Consider the following 24,323-nt stretch of genomic DNA (forward strand, 5'->3'; position numbering starts at 1 on the left):
TAAAGAATAAAAATTACAGTTTCTAACTGCAATAGAATTAAATAAGAATCTATAGCAATAAGACTACTCAAAAACCCCAAATACATGAAATCATACAACATGCTTCTTAAAATTTATATGACAAAGATAAAATCATAAGATGTTAGAAAATAAATTAAATTACTACTAAATCACTATAAAATATTTGGCAAATAAATTATAATATGGAGGAAAACTTATATCTTTACTCCTTTCTAAAAAAAGAGAGAGCTAAAATAGTGACTTTATATTCCACTCAATTTATAAGAAAAAGAAGAACAAGCTAAATCCAAAATAAATAAAAGAGTAAGAATAAGAAAAAATGAGTGAAGTAAAAAAGACAACTGGCAAATAATAAGTTAAAGTGTACTCTTTAAAAAAATCAAGAAAACTGGCAAGCTTGCAGCTAAAAAGATTATAAAAGGGAATTAATATAAATCAGCAACATCAAAAATGAAAAATCAGTGTTATCATATATTCCTCATACCTTAAGTGGACTTATAATAATACTGGCTGAGTATTTCTTATCTGAAATTCGTAGGACCAGAAGAGTTTTAGATTTTGGATTCCTTATTTTGAGTTTTGGAATATTTGCAGACCTATACATAATGAGAAATCCTGCGGATGAGCCCCAACACTAAAGATAAAATTCATTTGATTTCATATACACCTTATATACATAACCTGAAGACAACTTTGATAACATTGTAAAGTATATATGCGACCCATCAAAGGAGGCCAGTTGTAGAATTTTCCACTTGTGAGGTCATCTTGGCTCTCAAAACATATTGGATCTTGGAACATTTGGGATTTGGGATTTTATAATCAGGGATGCACAACCTGAATTAATAACTGTAGTAACATATTAGACAAGTAGACATCAAGTGGATAAATATCTTGAAAAATATAATTTATCAAAATTGACACCAGAAGAAAGAGAAAATCTAAACAGCCCTAAATTTAGAATACGCATTGAATCTTTTATTAAGATTCCCAAAAGAAAACTCCAGGCACAGATTTTTCTGACTTAAATTTTATCTAGAAACCACACCAAAATTATACAAACAGATTCAGAAACAGAGGAAGAGAAAACCGTTTGGCTCATTTTTTGTTGTTGTTGTTTACCCTCTCCTTTACCACAAAATCTAAAAAAGTCTACAAAAATGAGAAATTGCAGAAAAATGTCCCTCATGTATACAGACACAAATATTTTAAATAAACTACTGTAAGTCAAACCCAGCAATATATTTGAAAAATATACTGTCCCTTATGACCAAGTAGACTGTATTCTAAAATGAGAAAGTTCGATGGAAATTTCACAAAAGTAACTCAATGTAACTGAACACATAAACAGAAAAAAGGCAAAAATTCTACCATTTAAATTGATGCCAAAATCATATAAAAATATGTACTTATTCATAACAAAATCCTCAGCAAAGTACTAATGATAGAAAACTTTCTCAAGCAGATAAAGGACATTTGTGAAAAATCTGCAAGCAATGTATTAGTCCAGTTCCAGGCAGGAGACAAAAATTCCCATCACCAATTTCAACGGGGAAATTTAATATACAAAACGATTAATTTATGTAAGATGAAATGCAAAGAGGTGTAAAGAGAATTGAAAAAAAATAAGAATGGCGGAAATCTTGACCTGATTTTACCTGGAGACTCAGGCAGAATACTCGAAGAAGAAAAAAGCAAAAGAGGATGCTCTCCTGGCTGAGATTCGGAGCTTGCTGAGGGGGGAGCATTTAGTGGTCCACCAGGCAGTGAAAATGTGTGCTGAGGCTCAACAGCTCCAGGCGGTCAAGCAAGGAGTGCCAGCGACTGTCTGTGGGACCCTCTGGCAAGCTGCCCAATGGGGGTAATAGCAAAATTATGGAAATGGTTGTCACTGGCTATCCTGCACAATGCTAGTGACACATAATCAGAAGCAGAAATTAGTAAGAACGTCTCTTCCTCCTGCTGTGTCCATGCAACACCCTCTGTTGAGAAACCTGAACATAGTGGCAGCTGGTAAATGCGACTGTTGATGAGGTTTGGCTCTGGAATCACAAAGCAGGGGAGAGAAGTGTAGGTTTGGAACTGAAGGACAATACATTAATGGCTGGCACAAGACACACTGTTGGTGTTGATGACAGAATTCATTACTTCCCACCTGTGTTGCTCACTTTTACCACTTCCATGCAACATTGTACTGAAGGAGCTGGGCATTTCAATACAGCATCCAAAAGAAGGCAAAAAAAAGGAAAGTTGAGCTGCCTCTCTTTACAGATGATTTGGTTGCTTCCATGACAATTTCTCATGGAATATTTAAAACAACTACCAGAATTAACTGAATTTAGGAAGGTCACAGAATACAGGTTAATATTTTAAAAATTAGTTAAATGCAAAGTTTTATTATATGTCACATAAAATCAGGAAAGACAAAAGAAAAAATACATAAATAAGACTTTTTCAAGATTAAGAAGTGTTGTTCAAAATGTACCATTAAAATGCTAAACTTGGGTGGAAGAAATTATCTGTAATACATATTTTAGTCAAAGAACTTGAATTTGAAATATTTAGAAAACTGATGGAGAAGACAAAAATTACAATAAAGATGGGCAAAATATTTTAACAGATACCACACCAAGGAAGATATTTGAATGATAATAAGCACATAAAATACTAACATTATTGGTCATCAGGGAAATACAAATTCAAATCACAATAAAATAACACTCTACTATACACCCATTAAAATGACAAAAACTAAAAAGGCTGAGTACACCGAATATAGGCAAAGACAAAGAATGACTAAAATTAATCACTTCAGGTGGGAATTTAAAATGGGAGTAGAAAACATTTTAGTCACTTCTTCAAAAATTTAACATAAAATATATTACCTACCCACTCCACTCTTGAATGTTTGAACACAGAAATTAAACCATTTTCCCCACAAAGGTTTTTATGCAAATAATCATAGGAGCTTTATTTCTAATAGCTAAAAACTATGAGGGAATAAACAAATGTCTATCAAAGTGATAAACTAAATGTGGCATATTTGTATAATGGAATTCTGCTTAACCATAAAAAGAAACCTTTTTATATAAAGAAATGTGAATGGATCTCAAAATGATTATTCTGAGTAAAAGAAGTTAGGCATATATATATATATATATATATATATATATGCATTTTCTAAAATATTATATATACCAAATTATATATATATATAAAATACACATATGATATATATACATACATATATATATAATTTGGTATATATTTTAGAAAAAATTTGGTATATATATGTATGTGTGTATATATCTATATACTGCACATATATATGTCTAACTTCTTTTACTTATATATGTATGCATGTATATACACATACATATGCATATGTATATAGATACACATATGTACATATATATGTATATAGATACACATATGTATATACACACATACATATGTACACATACATATATAAGTAAAAGAAGTTAGGCATATAGATGCATTATATATATAATACGTATATCACATTTGTATATATATGTATTATATATGTATGTATATATATAATTTGGTATATATATTTTAGAAAATACATATATATTATGCCTAAGTTCTTTTACTCAGAATAATTGTTTTGACATCCATCCATATACTTTAGATAATGCATATATATATATATATATATGCACACTTAACTTCTTTTACTCAGAATAATCATTTTGAGATCCATCCACATATATATATGTGTGTGTGTGTGTGTGTGTATATATACATACATACATATATAAGTAAAAGAAACTAGGCATATATATGCATTTTCTAAAATGTGTGTAGGTATGTATATATACACATACATATATACATCCATACATATATAACTTGGCATATATAATATTTTAGAAAATGCAAACTAATTCATAGTGACATAAAACAGCTTAGTCATTTTCTGGCAACAGAGTACAAGGGATGGATTACCAGGGGTCACAAGAAAAGTTCTGTGGGTGATATAAATATTTGTTAGCTGGATTGTGGTGTTGTTTCATGGTTATATACAAATCTCATCCAATTTCATTTTTTCAGTATATGCACTTTATTGGTTACAAATATACCTTAAAATGTGAAGGACAGCAAGTAAAGAACTCATTTATCAATCTAGTTTTCAAAATGACTATCTTTAGCTGTTGTGTAAAGAAATCTAGTATGTATCCTAGGAACACTGGGCTCTCTGTATACCAGAATTCTAATTTAGGAAACAAAAATAGGAGGTTTGCAGAACCACTTGGCAAATCAACTACTGTATCAAGAATGAGATGACCTTTATTCATGTAGAGAGATTGGTGACATGTGAGTACACTTCTGGTAGATCAAACCATATCATTGCAACACAAGGTATATAGGGAAAGGGTTAGCTAGTCTAGTGTACAAAAATTCATTGAGCTTTTGTCAAATCTCTCCATTCTCTAAAGAAAGTAACCAAAGTCTAGAAAGACTCAACCTCTTTTGGGGCTGACTTCTTTGGATGTTTTTCCAGTCCGCTCTGGAAGCACGAGCATATGGCACTGACAAGGCTGTGGTTGTCAAGTAACCTTCCAGATTGCAAGCTGCTGCTACCCAGGTGCATGGCTTTTGGCCTGCACTGGATTTTAAACCTGAGGGGATTTCACAGAATGAAGATTCTTTGCTGCTGATGAACAATGGAAGACCCCAGATGTTGGGCAAAGCTCACGTTTTTGCCTGGCAATGGTGGGTTCCTGCTCAGCAGTAGCTGCTCTGTTTACACAGGGCGTGATTCTCAAGCTCGCCAGACTTTATTTTACTATAAATTCATTTATTTTATATTTTAAAAATTTATAAATATAAATTTATTCATTTTTTTACTATAAATGCATTTATTTATTTCAGACCAGGTTTGACACATGGTCTGTTTCACTGATTCACACTCTGCCTGACTCCAGAGGGTATTCAAGTTTGCGACCCTGTCAAGTCCAGAAAGTGACCCGGAAAGCCCTCAAATTCCACATCAGGCCCTCCTTAGCCTTTCAAACTACATTCATTTCCAATTTGGGTGGTGGGCAGTGAAAACACTGGCACTCTTTTTAAAATTAAACTGTGTCCCTGGTAGAGATTAGCGGCTTCCCTAAATTAACAGCTCTTTGAATAGATAAGTTTATCATAACTTTATTCAGTTTGTTTTCTGTGGATACCATAGAGATCATGAGAAAACCAGAAGAATGGCAATCATATTTTAAAAGAGAAAGTGTTCTCATAGTCGGGCAGGTCCAGCTAGGATGTCACAGATGAGAGAACCAGGATGTGAACACACCAGGAAAAATGAGAGGGCGGGACGCTGCATGGGAAGGAGATACAGAGACCTACGGACCCCTCATCTACACAGCACATTCTCACCTCCAACTGTTTAAGCAGAAGTCACCCCCAATGTCAGTTAATTTTCCTTTACTGGACCTAGCTGAAAAGACTGAGAGAAGTTGAGGACATCTTAAAAAGTCTCATTAGAGGGTCAAGCTTCAATGCAAAATTTAAATGATCTTTCCAACATCCCTACGTTAGCGACATGCACTGCATTCTAAAGCACTTGAGTCTTTGAGAGTGTCTTATTTTAATAAGTATACATTTATGAACACAATCATTGTATATACTCTGAATGAATCCACCATTGTAAAGTGCGTATGTTCCATTTTCTTCCTACCTGAACCATCTCTAGTCCAAAGTAGGATTTCCCTGGCTCTCCTATATGCAGGAGAAAATACAAAGTCATAACATACTCTATGCATTTGCATTTTAGAAATATTTAAACTAAAAAAAAAAAATGTTGTTGCCTAAGGGCATAAAGTGTGAAAACCCCTAAATGTAAGCAAGAAAATATGATTACAGTATCTGTATCATATTCAAGACAAGCTTGCACTATACATTTTTGAGACAGAGTCTCACTCTGTTGCCCAGACTGGAGTGCAGTGGTATGATCTCAGCTCATTCCAACCTCTGCTTCCCAGGTTCAAGGCATTTATGCCTCAGCCTCCCAAGTAGCTGGGACTACAGGCTCACGCCACCACGCCTGGCCAATTGTTGTATTTTTAGTAGAGACGGGGTTTCACCATGTTGGCCAGGATGATTTTAAACTCCTGACCTCTAGTGGTCTGCCTGCCTCAGCCTCCCAAAAAGCTAGGATTATAGGGGTGAGCCACTGCGCCTGGCCAGGCCTGGTATATTTTTGATGGGACTATCGTGGACTTGTAAGAATTGACATTACATCAGAGAAAAAATGCCAGGGAAGATTCATGTATAGACCATAAGAAATTGGGAAGGTGTCTCCTTTTGAGAGCTATTTTAGGAAGTTTTCAGGAGGCCAGGGTTTTCTTTAGCTCGATTTTCCTCTTTTGGCTGAGAGGACACAGCCTGCATGAAGGACTCACTTGCGTTATTTCTGCTTCCTCTCTGATTCTCTCAAATTGAAATACACCCTGTTCGTTGGGGGAACTGTTTCCTTGAAGCTGGGAGCCAGCCACTTTTTTTTTTTTTTTTTATGCTAAAGGAAAAAGTAACAGATGTTGGTTATAAAGTCAATAGAAGGAAGTAGTAGTCCGACAATTGCAACTCTGAGCCTCCTGTTTGAGGGTTTAGTGGGGGATCATTACAACATTTGAGCTTGGGAAGTTGTGCTGAAAATGACTTTGAGAGAAAACTGTCTGATCTTAAAGCCACTGTAAGAAGGAGGTCAAGAGCTAGCCTCAGGGCATGGAGCCAAGGAATTCCTATTAGGGTCAGGACAGCAGGGGGTAGGGTGAGGCAGGGCATGGCACCAGCTTGGGTCTGAGGAAGCACTCTGCTGTGGGCTTCACGCCAGCCCGTGCAAAGACTGTCCCCACCCTGACCTACCCTTCAGGACAAGGAGGCCCCGAAGAAACAATGCGAAGGCTTTATTCACTTAGATATCAAACCCTGAAGCCCTGTGCAGACTTCTGAATTCTATTCTAGTTAATACTGCAGGTTAAGCAAGAAAGATATAAGCAAGAAGAAAATTGAGTGAAATATGCGCCTTTTTGAATTTTGATTATTCTTAGTACATTCAAATACAAACAAAGTGAATCAAATTTCTCTGCCAAGCGATATGTGAGTGTATTTATTGCGGTGAAGCAAGTAACTGATTCATATTCTAAGATATATCATATTCTTTTTAAAAAATTTTTGTGAATTACAGTGAATAACTAACATATTTTTACATAGCATTCATTCCTTTTGAACTTGTTTAGTAAGCAACTATACATTTCAATTATATTTCACCTAATATTATACAATGAAAACTAACGTGTTTGTTCTAAATGCTTAGCTACTCTATGTGTTTAAAGGATAAATCAGCAATAGACTTTGCTGTCTAATCACTTAAAATTAGCAAGATGGGGGAAAGATGAAAAAGTAAATCTTAAACGGAAAAAAAATAAATCACTCAGTTTCAAATTTGATCATCCACATAAAGCTCATTTAAAATCCTGAAAACTTTGGGAAATCTCATTATTTACAGTTCTTTTTTATTTTATTTTATTTATTTATTTATTTTTGAGGCAGAGTTTTCCTCTTGTTACCCAGGCTGGAGTGCAATGGTGCGATCTCAGCTCACCGCAACCTCCGCGATTCTCCAGGTTCAGGCAATTCTCCTGCCTCAGCCTCCCGAGTAGCTGGGACTACAGGCACGCGCCACCGTGCCCAGCTAATTTTTTGTATTTTTAGTAGAGACAGGATTTCACCATGTTGACCAGGATGGTCTCGATCTTTTGACCTCGTGATCCACCCGCCTCGGCCTCCCAAAGTGCTGGAATTACAGGCTTGAGCCACCGCGCCCGGCCCTATTTATAGTTCTTTATTGCATATTATTACCGATGGTTTCTCATCAAGTTATTTCAACAAACTACTTCTGTGGATTCCCTACCTGAAGAAAAAGGAATAGAAGTCAACTAATAATCTTACTGGTTTTTGACACTTTGTTTCCTTTCTCAGAAACCAATGATTAAATAAAGTGATTATGTCATTTGCTTTTGAAAGACAATGTGAAATAATTACTAAAAGGGCTTGGGATGAAGTTTGGTCATGTCTAATATTGTGGGAAACCCGCTTCCTTCCTGACACGATGCCCAATGTCCCCTCCTGTTCCTGGTCCCTTCAGCTGCTCTGGGACTGCCTGGCCTCTGGTGGCTGCCTCTGCCCAGCAAAAAAAAAATAACAGGCTCTCCCCTCAGCTAGTTACAGTTTATCTCTTTCAGCTTGGGCTTCTGAATAGAAAAATAACATAGGTAGAAATAGTATAGACAATTATAGATACTGCTGCAAATCAGAGGTTTTCACCCTTGGCATTTCTGACACTGTATGGCAGATGCTTCTCTGTCATGTGAGATATCCTGTGCACTGCGTCTCTGGAATATACCCTCAGATTCTAATGGCCACTATCACCCTGCTGTGACAATAAAAAATGTCTCTAGATATTGCCAATGTGCCCTGGGACATAAAATTCCCCCCAGTAAAGAAAGATCGATAGAAGCATATACGTGTACATATGTTATATATACTATATATGTATATATTTACACACTTCTACATGTGTATATATACACAGTATCAATTTTCCATTGAATGATTTGTAAAAATTTTCTTTAGTTCTTTTTTAAAATTATCTTGTAGTTCCAAAAGTACATGTTATAAATTAAGAGAACTAATTATTGGTCTTTTATACCTATTGTAAATATTTTAACTTGTCATTTGCCTTTTGAGTGTTAAGTTTTGAGAATACAATTTTTCACTCACACACACACACACATATATACATATATATATTTCTAGTGTGTGTGTGCATCTATATACAGTATCACTATATACACACACATAGAAGTATACACACATGTGCACATACCCATAGACAGAGACACAAAGACACAGGACAGGCATAAAGATAGATATAATTCAGCATAAGAATTTCAAGGACAGGGAACACAAACAGGAAAAAGAAAATGTAAAAATAAAACTGTTCTCCTCACCCATGGCCCACCAGGGACACTAAAATGGCCCATTTTTCCTGGACTAAGGCAATATTTTTTACCTTGATTAAAATTATACTGGCTGGTAGAAAGCCCTCTGTGAGTCCTCAGGTGAGTTAGATGCCCTCTGTGAGCCCTTGGGTGAGTTAGATGCCCTCTGTGAGCCCTCGGGTGAGTTAGATGCCCTCTGTGAGCCCTCAGGTGAGTTACATGCCCTCTGTGAGCCCTCGGGTGAGTTAGATGCCCTCTGTGAGCCCTCGGGTGAGTTAGATGCCCTCTGTGAGCCCTCGGGTGAGTTAGATGCCCTCTGTGAGCCCTCGGGTGAGTTAGATGCCCTCTGTGAGCCCTCGGGTGAGTTAGATGCCCTCTGTGAGCCCTCGGGTGAGTTACATGCCCTCTGTGAGCCCTCGGGTGAGTTACATGCCCTCTGTGAGCCCTCGGGTGAGTTAGATGCCCTCTGTGAGCCCTCGGGTGAGTTACATGCCCTCTGTGAGCCCTCGGGTGAGTTACATGCCCTCTGTGAGCCCTCGGGTGAGTTAGATGCCCTCTGTGAGCCCTCGGGTGAGTTAGATGCCCTCTGTGAGCCCTCGGGTGAGTTAGATGCCCTCTGTGAGCCCTCGGGTGAGTTAGATGCCCTCTGTGAGCCCTCGGGTGAGTTAGATGCCCTCTGTGAGCCCTCGGGTGAGTTACATGCCCTCTGTGAGCCCTCGGGTGAGTTAGATGCCCTCTGTGAGCCCTCGGGTGAGTTAGATGCCCTCTGTGAGCCCTCGGGTGAGTTAGATGCCCTCTGTGAGCCCTCGGGTGAGTTAGATGCCCTCTGTGAGCCCTCGGGTGAGTTAGATGCCCTCTGTGAGCCCTCGGGTGAGTTAGATGCCCTCTGTGAGCCCTCGGGTGAGTTACATGCCCTCTGTGAGCCCTCGGGTGAGTTACATGCCCTCTGTGAGCCCTCGGGTGAGTTAGATGCCCTCTGTGAGCCCTCGGGTGAGTTAGATGCCCTCTGTGAGCCCTCGGGTGAGTTAGATGCCCTCTGTGAGCCCTCGGGTGAGTTAGATGCCCTCTGTGAGCCCTCGGGTGAGTTAGATGCCCTCTGTGAGCCCTCGGGTGAGTTAGATGCCCTCTGTGAGCCCTCGGGTGAGTTAGATGCCCTCTGTGAGCCCTCGGGTGAGTTAGATGCCCTCTGTGAGCCCTCGGGTGAGTTACATGCCCTCTGTGAGCCCTCGGGTGAGTTAGATGCCCTCTGTGAGCCCTCGGGTGAGTTAGATGCCCTCTGTGAGCCCTCGGGTGAGTTAGATGCCCTCTGTGAGCCCTCGGGTGAGTTAGATGCCCTCTGTGAGCCCTCGGGTGAGTTAGATGCCCTCTGTGAGCCCTCGGGTGAGTTAGATGCCCTCTGTGAGCCCTCGGGTGAGTTAGATGCCCTCTGTGAGCCCTCGGGTGAGTTACATGCCCTCTGTGAGCCCTCGGGTGAGTTAGATGCCCTCTGTGAGCCCTCGGGTGAGTTAGATGCCCTCTGTGAGCCCTCGGGTGAGTTAGATGCCCTCTGTGAGCCCTCGGGTGAGTTAGATACCCTCTGTGAGCCCTCAGGTAAGTACATACCATCTGTGAGCTTCCCAAGGCCTTTGCTGAAATCATGACGACTTGTTAAAACTATATATAGATCAGGAATCTCCGAGCTTCCACCATCGTCTAGAAATTCATTGATGGTGTTTTATTATGAGTTATTACACACCATTTATTGAAAGAGCATGAAACCTTGGAAAAAATTGAATACTCTGACACCATGTTTATTATTAAATGAAAAATGTACATGAGAGATCTTTTCAGATCAGCAAATAAAATTCCATTCATTGTTTTTAATGGCAGTTTGTATTGTAGAGATGCTCTAATTTGCTTAACTTATTGAGTCTCCATGATGTACTTAGATATCCTTGACTTTTAACATATTATCAAAATAAAACGAAAACGCTCCTTTACATATATGTTGGTCATATTTGAACGTATATTTGTAGAATAGATTCTTAGCTAGAATTTCTGAGTGAAATGGTTTGTACTTCGTTTTAATGAAAAAAAAATTCAAACTGTCTATACAAAAATGTTGCAGCAACTTAATATTCTATGAAGAAGACATAGAAGCATTTATTCAAAATCCTCAAAAACTCTGGTATTAAAATGTTAAAGTGTTCCCATTCAGAATGGTGAGCTATTATACTGCATTGGTTTAAATTGGTTTGAATATACTTATCAGCACAAATGTATTATATTTGGAATTCCTATTTATGTTTTGCCTGCTTTTCAATTATGTAATTTAAAAAAAAAACTTTCTTGTAGCTCTAGAAGTGTATCTTATAAATTTAGAAAAATAATTATTTTTCTTTCATAGCTATTAGAAATATTTTAACTTAATTTGTCATTTGCCTTTTCAATGTTAAGTTTTAGGAAGTCTAATTTATCACTCAGTTTTATTTGGGATGTCTAAATTATGCACTCTGCCTAGAAAGACACTCAGACACTATTTTAGCATTTTTATATTCCATATTAATATTTAGATTGGTGATCTAACATATTTATTTTGTTACAAACAGCAAAGACTAGATTTACTATTTTATAAAATAGTGCCAGCATTCAGATTTTCATGACCAAATCAAAAAAATATCTTTGTCTGCTAATAATGGTGTCATGTTGCAAACTGTTTGGCTGTCCTCTTGTTCTTCTGTTCTCTGTGTAGATCTGAATGTGTTTCCTTCATCTTTAATTGTATAGGATAAACATCACAGGAAGCTCCTTCTCTCTAGCCAACTGCAATATTTGAATACTTTTCCCCACACCTATATTTATGAATGTCTAAAAGATTTCTCTGCTTATATTAGTACGGTTTTGCTACTTAAAGAGAAAAGCAGAGATATGGAAATGCACCATCTGTTTTTAGCTACCGTGAAACACAGCACCACAGCCCGAGGACGTAGTGGCCAGAATTCACACGCCTGTCAAAACTCCCTCATAGTATTGCAAACATAATTATTATCTCTCTTACATGTTTTCTTATTTTTATCACTAGAATTTATAATTACTAGTCATTTTATCCTTTTTTTTAGCAAATGACAGTATAGCAAACACACAGACACACACACATATGCACACATGCATACAGTTTTTCTCAACTAAGGCTGCATATTAAAATCACTTGGGGAAGAAGAGAATTAGGTATATCCACGATGAGACCCCAATCTCACCCTTGAATCTTCGTGTTAATTGGTCTTCTCCTTCTCTCTAGCCAACATCAAAAAAAAAAAAGACAAAAACACTCAAATTTAACCAATAATGACTGAGCTCACCTAGGGGTCACTAATCTAAAGCATGTGTTGACAAGAGAATTTAAAAGATATATAGAGGAAAATTACATTTTATTTCATTATCCTAAAATCTGTATGTAGAATAGTGACAAAATCACATAATAATGGGAATATTATGGGTTTATCTGAGTGGACCAAACACCTCTGTGTCCACCTCTGGTGTACTCACGAAGGTACGATAACCTGTTGAACCAGGTTTCTAAGTGTTGATGGGTTTCTGTGATCAGACATCTATGCTCCAGCTAAGAAATCACCTCTGTGTGATAAGTTCTTCCACTGGTTCTTCCCTGGAGCTCTCCAGGCCCTGGTTTTCTATCCCCCCTCACCCTGTGCTGGTCATATTTGCTGGTCACTCTCTCAGTCCTGACTGCACAGGTGGCCCAATGGCATCAATAAGATGCCAAGACATGTGTGGTGTTCACATGAGGCTGGTGTCCCTATAAAAGCTTTTACATTGGCTTTATCCTGTGATTATCAGAGTCTTAACCAGGCATTAATCACCAGCCAAACTAAAAATAAAATAATACTTAGTGTTTTTTTTTTTTAATCGGTCCATTGATCTGTGAATGGCTCCCTTAAGACCTCATAGCAACTACAGAGACAGAAAAGCAGAATGTAGGCAATGCCAGGTATCCAGTCTAATGTGATCCTAAGGTACCTGAGACCCTTTCTTTAGCCCTTTTACATCCATAAGTTCTAAATATCACCAGATATGCTTTATGTTCCATAAGTTTTGTCATGGTATATATCTTAACTATCCACAATAAAATTTGTTTTAAAAAACATTTAATGTACTCAAATGCATTATTACAGTTAGAAAACTGGAAAAATATGCTATTTTAACAACACTTATTCATGATTTTCTGATTTTAACTGCCCTATCACATTCACCTCTAACCTCTTCATTATCAGCACTGCAGAAAATTAGGGGTAATCTTGTTAAGGTCACAAAGAGCGAGGAACCTGAGATAAATGCCAAAGCTATCTCCCTAGGCCTTGTATTTTAGAATTATTGTGAAATAATACATCCTGACTTTCTATATTGAGTGGTAAAATTTCCCTTCATTGATTCACCGTTATTCACTTTCTGAATTTCTAAGTAGTTTCTCTTTGACCTTTGATATTAACAATTGTTTCCTGATTCGCAACAAGTAAATAAAACTTTAAATTTAGAGAACATGTGCTAATTGTCAGTCACCACATGGGATGGGTAACTCACGCTTATTTAGGAGTCATGTTGGGCCCTGTGCACAGAGGTAGTGATGAGTGACTCTGAATCAGGAATACTGTAATTCAAAATTCCCCATGAAAATCTATTAATGATTTGAAAGTCAAGATGTCTTCCAGCAATCTGGGAGGCCGAGGTGGGCAAATCACCTGAGGTCAGGAGTTCTAGACCAGTCTGGCCAGTATGGTGAAACTCCATATCTACTGAAAATACAAAAATCAGCCCAGCATGGTGGCACATGCCTGTAATCCCAGCTACTTGGGAGGCTGAGGCAGAAGAATTGCTTGAACCCAGGGGCAGAGGTTGCAGTGAGCCAAGATCACGCCATTGCACTCCAGCCTGGGCAAAAAGAGAGAAATTCAGTCTCTCAAAAAAAAAAAAAAAAAAAAGTCAAGACATCTGCAATCACAGTAGAAGACACATTCAGGGTATATTTCTTGGTCTCAGAGGATTATGTTCAATTAGACATCTGAATGTACAGAGATACACAAGCCCCAGTGGGAGACAACTTCAGGAACTTCAGGGCAGGTGTGAGTTCAAAGGAGCACATGCTTCCAAGGGTATGTCGGTGGCCAGTGTTACAGGAGTTCGTGCACACACAAAAATGTGTGTGCATTGTTTGGGATGCCTAGGGAAGATTTCCTGAAATAAATATGATGTGTGCTGGGTTTTGAAAGATGCGTATTATTTAGTGTGGCAGAGGGAGAGGCTGGAAATAAGAGGACAACATTTTCTTGTCAGGTCAGGTCAAGGGGTAACCCACAGATGTGCACAACTGAACAAGAAAACTTTCAAGGGAATGAACAGGAGAGACTGAAGGCTAGAATGCAGTGTGGAGTCAGATCGTGGAGTTTCTTGACTGCCAGGGCCATGGGTACCAGAACTGTTCATCTTGCTGGAGCTAGAGACAAGGGCTAGGATAGGGGCAGGCGTGTCAGTGTTCCATGGAGGGGAGCCTGGGGCAGCAAAGGATTGTGCACTGGTCGACCTGGATGCTCAGGTCAGCCTGAGCCAGGACAGGAGGCTTGGTAGGAACTTTTTCTGTAAGGATCCAAACGGGTTGTGATTAATGGAAAGACACTGTTTTGTTTCTTTGTTTTTTGTTTTGTTTTGTTTGGGACAGAGTCTACTTCTGTCACCCAGGCTGGAGTGCAGCAGCGTGATCTCAGCTCACTTCCCGAGTTCAACTGATTCTCCTGCCTCAGTTTCCTGAGTAGCTGGACTTAGAGATGCCTGCCACTACATGCAGCTAAATTTTTGTGTTTCTAGTAGAGACGTGTTTCACCATATTGACCAGGCTGATCCCAAACTCCCGACCTCAGGTGATCCACCCACCTTGGCCTCCCAAAGTGCTGGGCTTACAGGCATGAGCCACCACGGCCAGCCTGAGTGATGCTAAAATTATAAGCATTTTGGGATTTGGTGACTACATGGTTGGACCTTGGAGGAGACTTGGAAGCAAGAGGACGTGCAGAGTTAATAAAGTTTGGCTGTTTAAAACAGCAACCACCTGACAGCTCATAAAAGAGCAACGAACGCTGCTTTAATTCTAAATAATGCAAAGACCAGATTTTTAAAATTACATTTTAAGTTCTGGGGTCCAAGTGCAGAATGTGCAGGTTTGTTATATAGGTATACACCTTCTATGGTAGCTTGCTGCATCCATCACCCCATTATCTACATTAGGTATTTCTCCTATGCTGTCCCTCACCTATCCCTTCACCCCCTGAATTTTAAGTCAAAATTTCTTTCTTGTGCTTACCAAGAGAGGACTCATTTAAACTCTCAATATCCACATAATTAAAATTTAATTTCTTTATGGGAGCACAACTCTTATATGTATTGTCGGTGTGTTGTATTAAAGAAATAATCCAAGATGATAGTGTAAATGTTATGTTAATTTTTAACTCTAAATATTTTACTTATGTAAATAAAACCGTACTTCTGACTAAAGTTCCAGTTACAATGTAAGCATCAATAATTCTAAACTACATATCCTGTTTTGTCAGTTGGGGATTAATTCTGCATCTTATTTAGAAAAAGAATATTACAGTGGTTATGTGAAAGAAATTTATCGATAATAAAAATGCTCAAGCTGTTTCACAGAACTGTCTTTTTTTTAGTTGTTGCACATTTTAAGCTTCTAAGAGTAGCTTTTGTACAACAATAAAACAACAACACCGTATAACAGCTCTCAGTAATAACTTTTGTGATATGTCAGTGGATCAGCAGCTCCTACATCAATCCTCCCACAGAAGTATCCTTCCTTTGAATTCTAGAGCTGCCTTAAGTGTTGCTAGTTAATTGTGTCTGAGAAATAAACAACTGTTTCAAGGCATAATGGTAAACAAATAATGTTAGAGTGCTCCCATTCCCGATTAATTCGAATTTGCTACTATTTATAACTGCCTTTCCCATCAACTCTTCCTGAATACTGAGAGAAGACATTTCCTTATGTGTTTTCCCTGACGACATTCCCATTCCAATTTGATATCCTATTTATTTCACATTCTGTAATAGTAGAGACCCCTGCCCTCCATAGTCATTGGGTGTTTTCCCTATTTAGAGTATTTACAATACTCTAAACGGTCCTCAAAGAAGTCACTGTGCACTCCTAGAACATCTCCTCAAAATGGCACTCTACACATGCAGATAGGAGGAAGAAATATAAAATTCAATGACAAGATGAAAGCAATGTCCTAACTCTAAGGACAGAAAACAAGCAGATTTATGACATATTTTTCTCTATTTCAAATAAAAAATTGTCGGTGGCTGAGTGGTTCATATAAACCCATGCAGTCTCTTTCTTATCAACCTACTTTGCTACCTCTACTAAACATAGCCCAGCAAGTGAAAGAACTATGTGTTGTACATACAACTCTCCAATAAAGCTCTCAGAGGCACAGACATCAATGTATTCACTGTTCACTGAAACTCCAAAATGAAATACACCTAATTTTCTAGCCTTAATATTCCCACTGTTGATCCTGTTATAATATCAAAGATGGTAAGAATGTTTTCTATTTATTAATATAAAATGATCAAAATAGCACCAGAAGACCATAAGAGATGATACAATATTGAAAGGCATACCTATCAGCCAAATTAATATTAAGACAGGTGTTTTATCTGTGAAAGAATCAAAGTAAATGAAAATATTGAGAGAAAGAAATGGAAATATTTTCAGGAGTGCGTATTTACCAAGCATTTCTTAATGGAAAGATGAAGAAATTTTAATGTAGAGTCAGATGCACTGGTATTTTAATAAAATGAATTATATAACGGTTTTTCCAAAACTCTGCAGTTCCTATTGTAACACACTACTGTTAAAACATACTACTAGGCAGGAGAATTGCCTGAACCCAGGAGGCGGAGGTTGTGGTGAGCCGAGATTGCGCCATTGCACTCCAGCCTGGGTCACAAAAGCGAAACTCCGTCTCAAAAAAAAAAAAAAACCAACATACTACTATACCCTAGTAGCATCAATAATTGAAAATAAAAAAGCAACTAACATTTAGAAGAGCATAAATTATGTAAGAAAGCCTGCATCGAATTAGCAAGTATTATATATGCAGATACTTTGTTCAAATACTCACATATAAGACCATAAACGTAACACAAGGAGAGCTGAAACTTAACCCATTCAGAAAAGAGAGGGCCATTGTACAATGTATGAAAGGTAAAAATGTTTCTGAAAACCAATAAAATACGTTGCAGAAAAAAAACTAGGTGTTTTGTATTTCAAAATGGATGGAAAAATGCAAATAAAACGTATTTGAAAATGGTTAATGAATATATTTCATACTTAACATATTAGTTACATAGACAATATATAGACACAAATATCATAAAGTAGATGAACACATAAAATTGTGTTTATGTAGAGGTTTTTTCTCATTCCATCAAATGATAAGTGAAGCATATGATTTTTGTGTGCATTACTGTCGCTATTAGCATCAGTAATCTATATAAGTTCATCAGTTTTGTTAAGAAAACCTGATTTCTTTAGAAGGAAGATTCCTTCCTCCTTTGCAAAATTGAAAACAAAACGTAGATACAGTTGCACAGGTATAATTTTTTCTTGTTTACGATTGAATAAAATATATAATACACCATCACCCCAGGAACTATTTTGCTTTCTTTACTGTAAAAACTATAGATCAAAAGAGAAAACCAATTACGAATAGATTGTACTATTATTGTGTAAACCATAAATTCTCCAAAAAATGCAATAGTCCTGAACGTTCTTACCTCACCCACCTCCTGTGTTCAATTCTGTGTCACAGAACATATTCTCTGACAATACAAGGGTTCATTTTGTTCTGATTATCTGACATGTACTCAAGCATTTATCTTTGTGGTTTTTCTCTCAAACTTACAATTGCTTGAAAACAATGGTGTATTATAATGTTATTTAAATTGCCTTGACAACTCTGTTTTACAGATCTTGAAAAATTTGGTATCTATAAACGAAATCAATGATGGCTTTCAATAAAAAGTTAAATTTTTAGATATAGAAAAAGTATGCACAATTTGCCTCAAAGCGACACTCTTTAAGTTTTCTATTTAGTAACTGTATTTTTATTTTCTCATGGTACAATTTAAATATTCATTCTGAATAGATTTCAAAATCCGAATATTCAAACAGTGCTACCTAATCTACAATATAAAAAGAAGACACTTTACCTCACTTTTAAATTCCCTTGTTGTGGCTGCCCGTCGTAAACGGATAAAATATCAAAATCTTCTTCAAGAGCAAAGGTATGGAAGGACAGCTGTATCCTATTACGCTCTCCCGTGATGATGATCCAGGTGCAGTTGGCGTAGTTCGGGTACCCATGAGGGAACCCGGGGCTCTCAATCGTGCCGTTGGGACCCTGGACTAAGCCTCCACAGTTCTGACCTGGAAGAGAAAACACACACACAAAAAGCATATTATTCTGGCAACCTTTAGTCTGTGATTTTAAGAAATTTCCAACCACTTTGGCCAATTTTCATAACATTTTATAATTCATGCACTAATATTGAAGGATGAATTGTACATGTTCTGCAGTGCTGAAAGATAGGAACAGCAACAAATTATTAAAGGAAAGAAAATATGTACCATTTTGGGAACACAGAGGTTTAAGGAATTATTTTTCTGTCGTTTTAAAATTCAGCCTCATCAGTATCAAATTTCAATTCATGGGAAACAAATTTGGTGCCAACTATCTACATATGATCGTGCTTAAGACAAGCCTCCAAAAATTCTTTGTTGGTGGAAACTAAGTTACAGATAAAATAAACATTATAAAACTATATACATGCACAAGTTTGCATAGCCACATAACTGCAATATGTGGTAATAAGAATAGTTACAAAATAACATGGTTAATATGACAATAATTGATTTGTGCCTGTGTTGGCATATGTCTTACTGAGCAGAAGAATAACATGTGAGTAAAGGAAGCTTATCAAGTTGAAAAGAAAAGGCATAAAACAAGGTAAGTTAAATGATGCTCAAATCGAAGAGCAGATCAGCAAACGAGAAACATCACAACAGCCTCACTATCGATGCCTACCCGCTTATGCAGGCAGGACTTACGAGGTGGAGGCGAAAGGAAAATGCAGAGCAAAATGATGGGGCCAATGACAGAAAAGGCTCAAATGCACACAGTGAGTTCTGCAGCCGTCCCTAAGCAGTTCTGCAGGACAGCCCACATTCCTCAGCCCTCCCGTCCTAACGTCCTTCAGCAGGTGGAATTGGGATCGCCCTTACGATTCAAGATTGACATGGCAGTGGGAAATGATGAGGGCTGAAGAGCAATTGAGCGCCACAAAGCCGCCTTCAAGCTACTGAGTAGTGTCTAAGGAACTGATCTCATTCTGCCTCTGCCCCCAAAGAGTTTGTGGTATTGATTCTAACAAAGCACTTCTCAGGCGATTCCCAGGCTTCTGCAGTAGTTCCAAAGAACAGAACCCTTGAGTAGATTTCAGGCCCCAGGCTTCCGGCAAGAACGGTGCACTGAAAGAGCAGCGCTGAGACGTTAGAAACAGCTGCACACCTGACCCGCCTCTTCTATTTTTACCACTACACAAACCGAAATGCCTGCCTTCTCAACCTCACCCATGCATTTCATTTCCACTACTCCCGATCTTTATCCACCTACTTTTACACGGTGATTCCCTATCTGCCTATTTCAGCCCTTCCTTCCCACGTTACTTCCCACATGCAAGCTTTCCGTGACATGCTAATTGGGTCTCTGCGACTGTTAATTTTTTTTTCTTTAATTTTCCGCTCAGTTACCTGTAACAATCTACCTGTGATTGCCATGCGTGGGCCAATCCAACTGAAGGAAGAAGGGCAGAAGCTGAGAACAGGGCAGACAGATTGTAGGAAGTGTGTCCTCACAAACGCACTCTACCCATTGAGCCTGTAAATAATACCGTCCTCTAAGGAAACAGAATGACGCTTCTCAAACCTTCTGACGTTTCGTTTGTCTGAGGTTAGGTGTTAAGTAGCTCCTGAAAACTGTGTTTCTTTCATTCTTTATCTGGTTGTTTACCACTAACATGCTTTTAATGTATTTAAATGTTTTGACACTAAAATTTTTAAGAAAGTTTTGAAGGGACTGGGGTGTCCTTGGATTGTGGCATGTAGTGTGAGTACCTGAACACAAGTATTATCTCAGCTTTTATTGTTCAAGTACAAACAGAAAACTATTTTCAACTACATTTTATACTTAAAAAGTATTTTAGAACAGTAGACCCCAGTGAGCTCAAATCATTCACAGTAATATTATCAAATGCTGTGGGAGTTGGCTAAATCTTAATAAAAAGATTTAATGAAAGAGATTTATAAGTTTAAAACCAGAGAACTAATAAGAAGCCCATTTTCCACTAAATTTAAGTCTAAAAATAACACTGTAACAAGTAGATATTAAAGCTGTGGGGTTTTGAAAGGTCTTTAAAGAAAATAGCTTTTCTGCTTTACAAGCAATTCTTGCTTAACAGTAAACCAGAAAGTGAAGACTTGATTATAAATTGGAAAAAAGAAAAATCAGTTCGACAGAAAAAACATCAACTGGAAAGTGTAACTATTATAGACCCATCAGGTTGAACCACATTAACAGATACTAAGATTTCCTCAGGGAATAACATTTGGCTGCATTTAGGGTACCAATCAGTACAGTGCCGAAGGAGTCACAGTGGATCCACTCACTGATGTTCCTTAGCCCCAGTTAGAAATTTTGGGAACTGCTCAAAAGTTGTTAGCAGAGTGAATCTCATCTTTGGCGGCCCACTGAAATCAACCAAGACGTTGTTAAAGTATGTATCCCTAAGATAGAATCTGACATATTTGGTCAGTGACTTAATCCTGCCTCTTATGATAAAGCCACAGTAATTAAGACAGTGTTTGATTGGTGTAAGCCTAGATAAATAGCCAGTGGAACAGAACAGAATGCCCTAAAACCCACAAACACATAGAATCTAGATTTAAAACCAATATAGTACTCCTCTCTCTTGGGTCTGATACTCTAATGGGCCCTTGCCTGCTATAGAGTATGCGCAAATATTCTCTTCATGTTTTCTTTTTAAACGATGTATATATAAACTTGATTTAAACCCTGTCCTTAAGTACAGCTTCAAACAAGTGGATTATTTTAATGGAATACTTTAAATGGACAAATGTTTAAATACTGCAAACGTGATCATATTCCAACATGTTGTTTAACATGAATCTCTTTTAAGTATCTTTGTAATTTGTGCTTCCTTAGGGCAAAAAAGTAATTGGCAATTTCCGTGTTTTTAGTTAAAATTAATTTGTTATGTTACAGGGATTAAAAGCTCAATTATTGGAAAACAAAAAAATGTAATGTCCTTTTTCCTCCATAAACTGATACTGGAAGTCAATAAAATATCAACATCAATGGCAATAGCAATGGTTAAAAAAAAAAAGAAATATATATGTATGCGTATGTTTTTCCCAGTGATATTCAAGTTTGATTTCAATTACATATATTTAGATACATATGAACACAATCTGTGATGCGTATTTTACCATCCATGCATTTACACATCTACCAAAATACACATCAGTAATTGCCTGGATACCAAAATACACATCACAGAGAAACATACATGCAACACTGTGCATACAAATATGTTTTTGCTGCTATAATTCAGACAAACTGCCATGAAAAACCTGAACACATGCCATAATTTTAAGAAATTAGGATCTAAATCATCTGGCACTTAAATAATAGCATATGAAACATCTGGCTCATATCTTAAGTAATCAGCAGAATGTTAGAGATAGATGAATCACAGAGTTAATTTATTTTTTCGGTGCAGATTTCTACTCCACAGGTAACTCCTCAATACCACAGCATTAAATACGCAGAGTTAAATTCAGTCATTTTTAATTCTGTCTTCTACCGTTGGACCGAGGTTCTATTTTCAAACTACATTTTTACATATAATCTTTGCTGACCATCTAAATAACTGCATATCATGATTTTACAAGGATGGAAGAACAAGGGTAAATGAAGTGAGTTGTCCAAAGACTTCTGGGAATGAATCAAGGTCTTCTGACACCAAAGCCTAGAGCTGTCTCACTAAACAGTTATATCGCCATGAACAAACAAAGCCGACAACCCAGTACATTACAGACTTCAGCATGGTGATCAAATCCTGATGTATATCACAGTAAATACCTTAAATTACAAGATAAAATGGTGAGGAAATAGACAGTTGGAAACTCTTGATATTTAGGGAGTCTAACTTCTGCCCTTCTTTAAAACTCATCAATGCCCATTACGGGAAAAAAATTAGAAGTACTAAGTAGCATTTAGAAACATAAACATCACTCGTCGTCTGATTATGAAAGATAATTGCTATCACTTTGCCGAACGCTTTGTTAATCCACACTTAATGCTGCCATACTACCTGGCATGCAATACGTGAACAATCTGGATATGCATTCAACACCTGCCAGTCCTCCAGGAGCCAGTAAGAAATCATCTAGGATGTGCCTCGCTTTGCAGGTGACCTGGTCGGCCTGTTGCACTACAGAATTTTGCTCTCTTTCAGCTTTGCAGGTGCTCCTCTCTATCCTGCAAATGTCCAGGTCTGCAAGATGGGCAATTCCTCAGCAAGGAGCCTACAGGAAGACTTGCCCTGGGCCCTGGTGAGCCATGGAGCTGATGGCTGGTTATACAGCAGTACCCTTCTGGAGGCTGGAAAACATTCCAGTAAAGGCAGGGCTCACTGTGTCCCACAACAATTTTCTACTTGCAAAGTCTGTCTCAGAAACACCCAGCTGAGAAAATGGCCCCATGCCCTCATCATTTCTGAGATGAACTAACCCTACTGCTATGAATGCCCCCCACACACAGTCGGCTCCTCTTCTGGGCTCTTGCTCTGTAATTTGGGGTGCTCTATAGCTGTGGTACATACTTTTCCTAGAAGAAGGTAGCAGCTGAGATGATTCATCTGTGATCCAAACTGATTCACTGTGAGCATTTGAGGAGTGAACATAAATGATAAACACACACGTTCCTAGTTTCACACCTAGGTGAAACTGCTGTCTCTCTCAATCCTGGGCTGGATGGTGGTTCTCCAAGAGTAGTGGAGGTAGACATGATATTTAAAAACTGGTGTGCCAAACCTGTTGTACTACCTCATTTAATTCTTGCACAGCCTTTGAAGTAGGCTGTGGCTTAGCCTTTGCTTTTCTAGCTGTTAATTACTTGGGTAATGCTTTATGATGAGGGAATAGTGTTGCTATTCAAAACCTATGTCTGAGAGCAAATGTTTGGCCATCAGAGATATTTTGACATGTGATTGGATTTTGTGATTTCAGAATAATTTCCCTATGTGGAGAGAACCATGCAGGGAAATGATACTCTGTAGTGAATTCTACCAACAAGGAAACAAGTCATTTGAGAAATAATGGACAGGGCTGCGCAGGAACAGTCTGGGAATGAGAAGACTTGACAGTGTATAATTGTCTCCAACTCTGGGGCCTGATACCATTTGAAAGACTATATAGATTTGTATGAAAATAGAATCCTAGCAAAAGCTATATTATCATCTCAACAGTATGTCTTATTGGAGATAAACATCAAAAACAGCCCTTGTGGTTTCTATCCCGTTTGCAACAAGCCCCGATCACCACATTGGCTCATTTTTAAAACAACATCATTGGTGGAAAATCCTTACATATTTATTACACTCAGTGGCAGTGTCGATCCCTTTGCTAAATCCATTTTGCGAAAATGGCAATTTATGGTTTTCATGTCTATGTAAATTACTATGTAAATGAGAATTTGATTACTTTTTGACAGCCAGATTTTTGACCTTCAAAGTGTCTTTCATTCTGACATATTTGTGGTCAAATTATGTTGTACGCCTGTCGGCTTTTCTGCAAGACTAAACATTGCCTTACTCCTATTGGATGGAGCTATTAAGCAACTCTCAAGTCAAAAACAAAAAATGGTCCATTGCGATCTTCCATGAATTTTTTTATTTTCTTTAAGAGCTAAGGAGTAGGACAGACTTCTAAATGACTCTGCAATTTCAAGTAGGGAGGCCTCAGATTTCGATGAAGGAAGTGAAAGTTTCCCTGATCAGATAAGCACTGTTCAAAAGGGTAAACAAATGAAACACGCATTATAAATTCTGCATTATCTTCTAGAGTTTCACTGG

The 24,323-nt window shown here is 37.8% G+C and overlaps 1 protein-coding gene across 3 annotated transcripts in view; it reads right to left on the minus strand.

Annotated features, from left to right (window-relative positions):
* CSMD1 (CUB and Sushi multiple domains 1) overlaps window positions 1-24,323 on the minus strand; it is a 2,142,320-nt gene that overhangs the window by 1,747,301 nt on the left and 370,696 nt on the right. For all 3 annotated transcript variants that reach the window (XM_035269622.3, XM_017963591.4, XM_008979004.5), the window contains exon 2: window positions 18,321-18,537. In XM_035269622.3, the coding sequence (XP_035125513.3) occupies window positions 18,321-18,537 (217 nt within the window). The remainder of the gene's footprint in view (window positions 1-18,320; window positions 18,538-24,323) is intronic.

This window comes from Callithrix jacchus, chromosome 13 (genome assembly GCF_049354715.1).
Source record: "Callithrix jacchus isolate 240 chromosome 13, calJac240_pri, whole genome shotgun sequence".
NCBI lineage: Eukaryota > Metazoa > Chordata > Mammalia > Primates > Cebidae > Callithrix > Callithrix jacchus.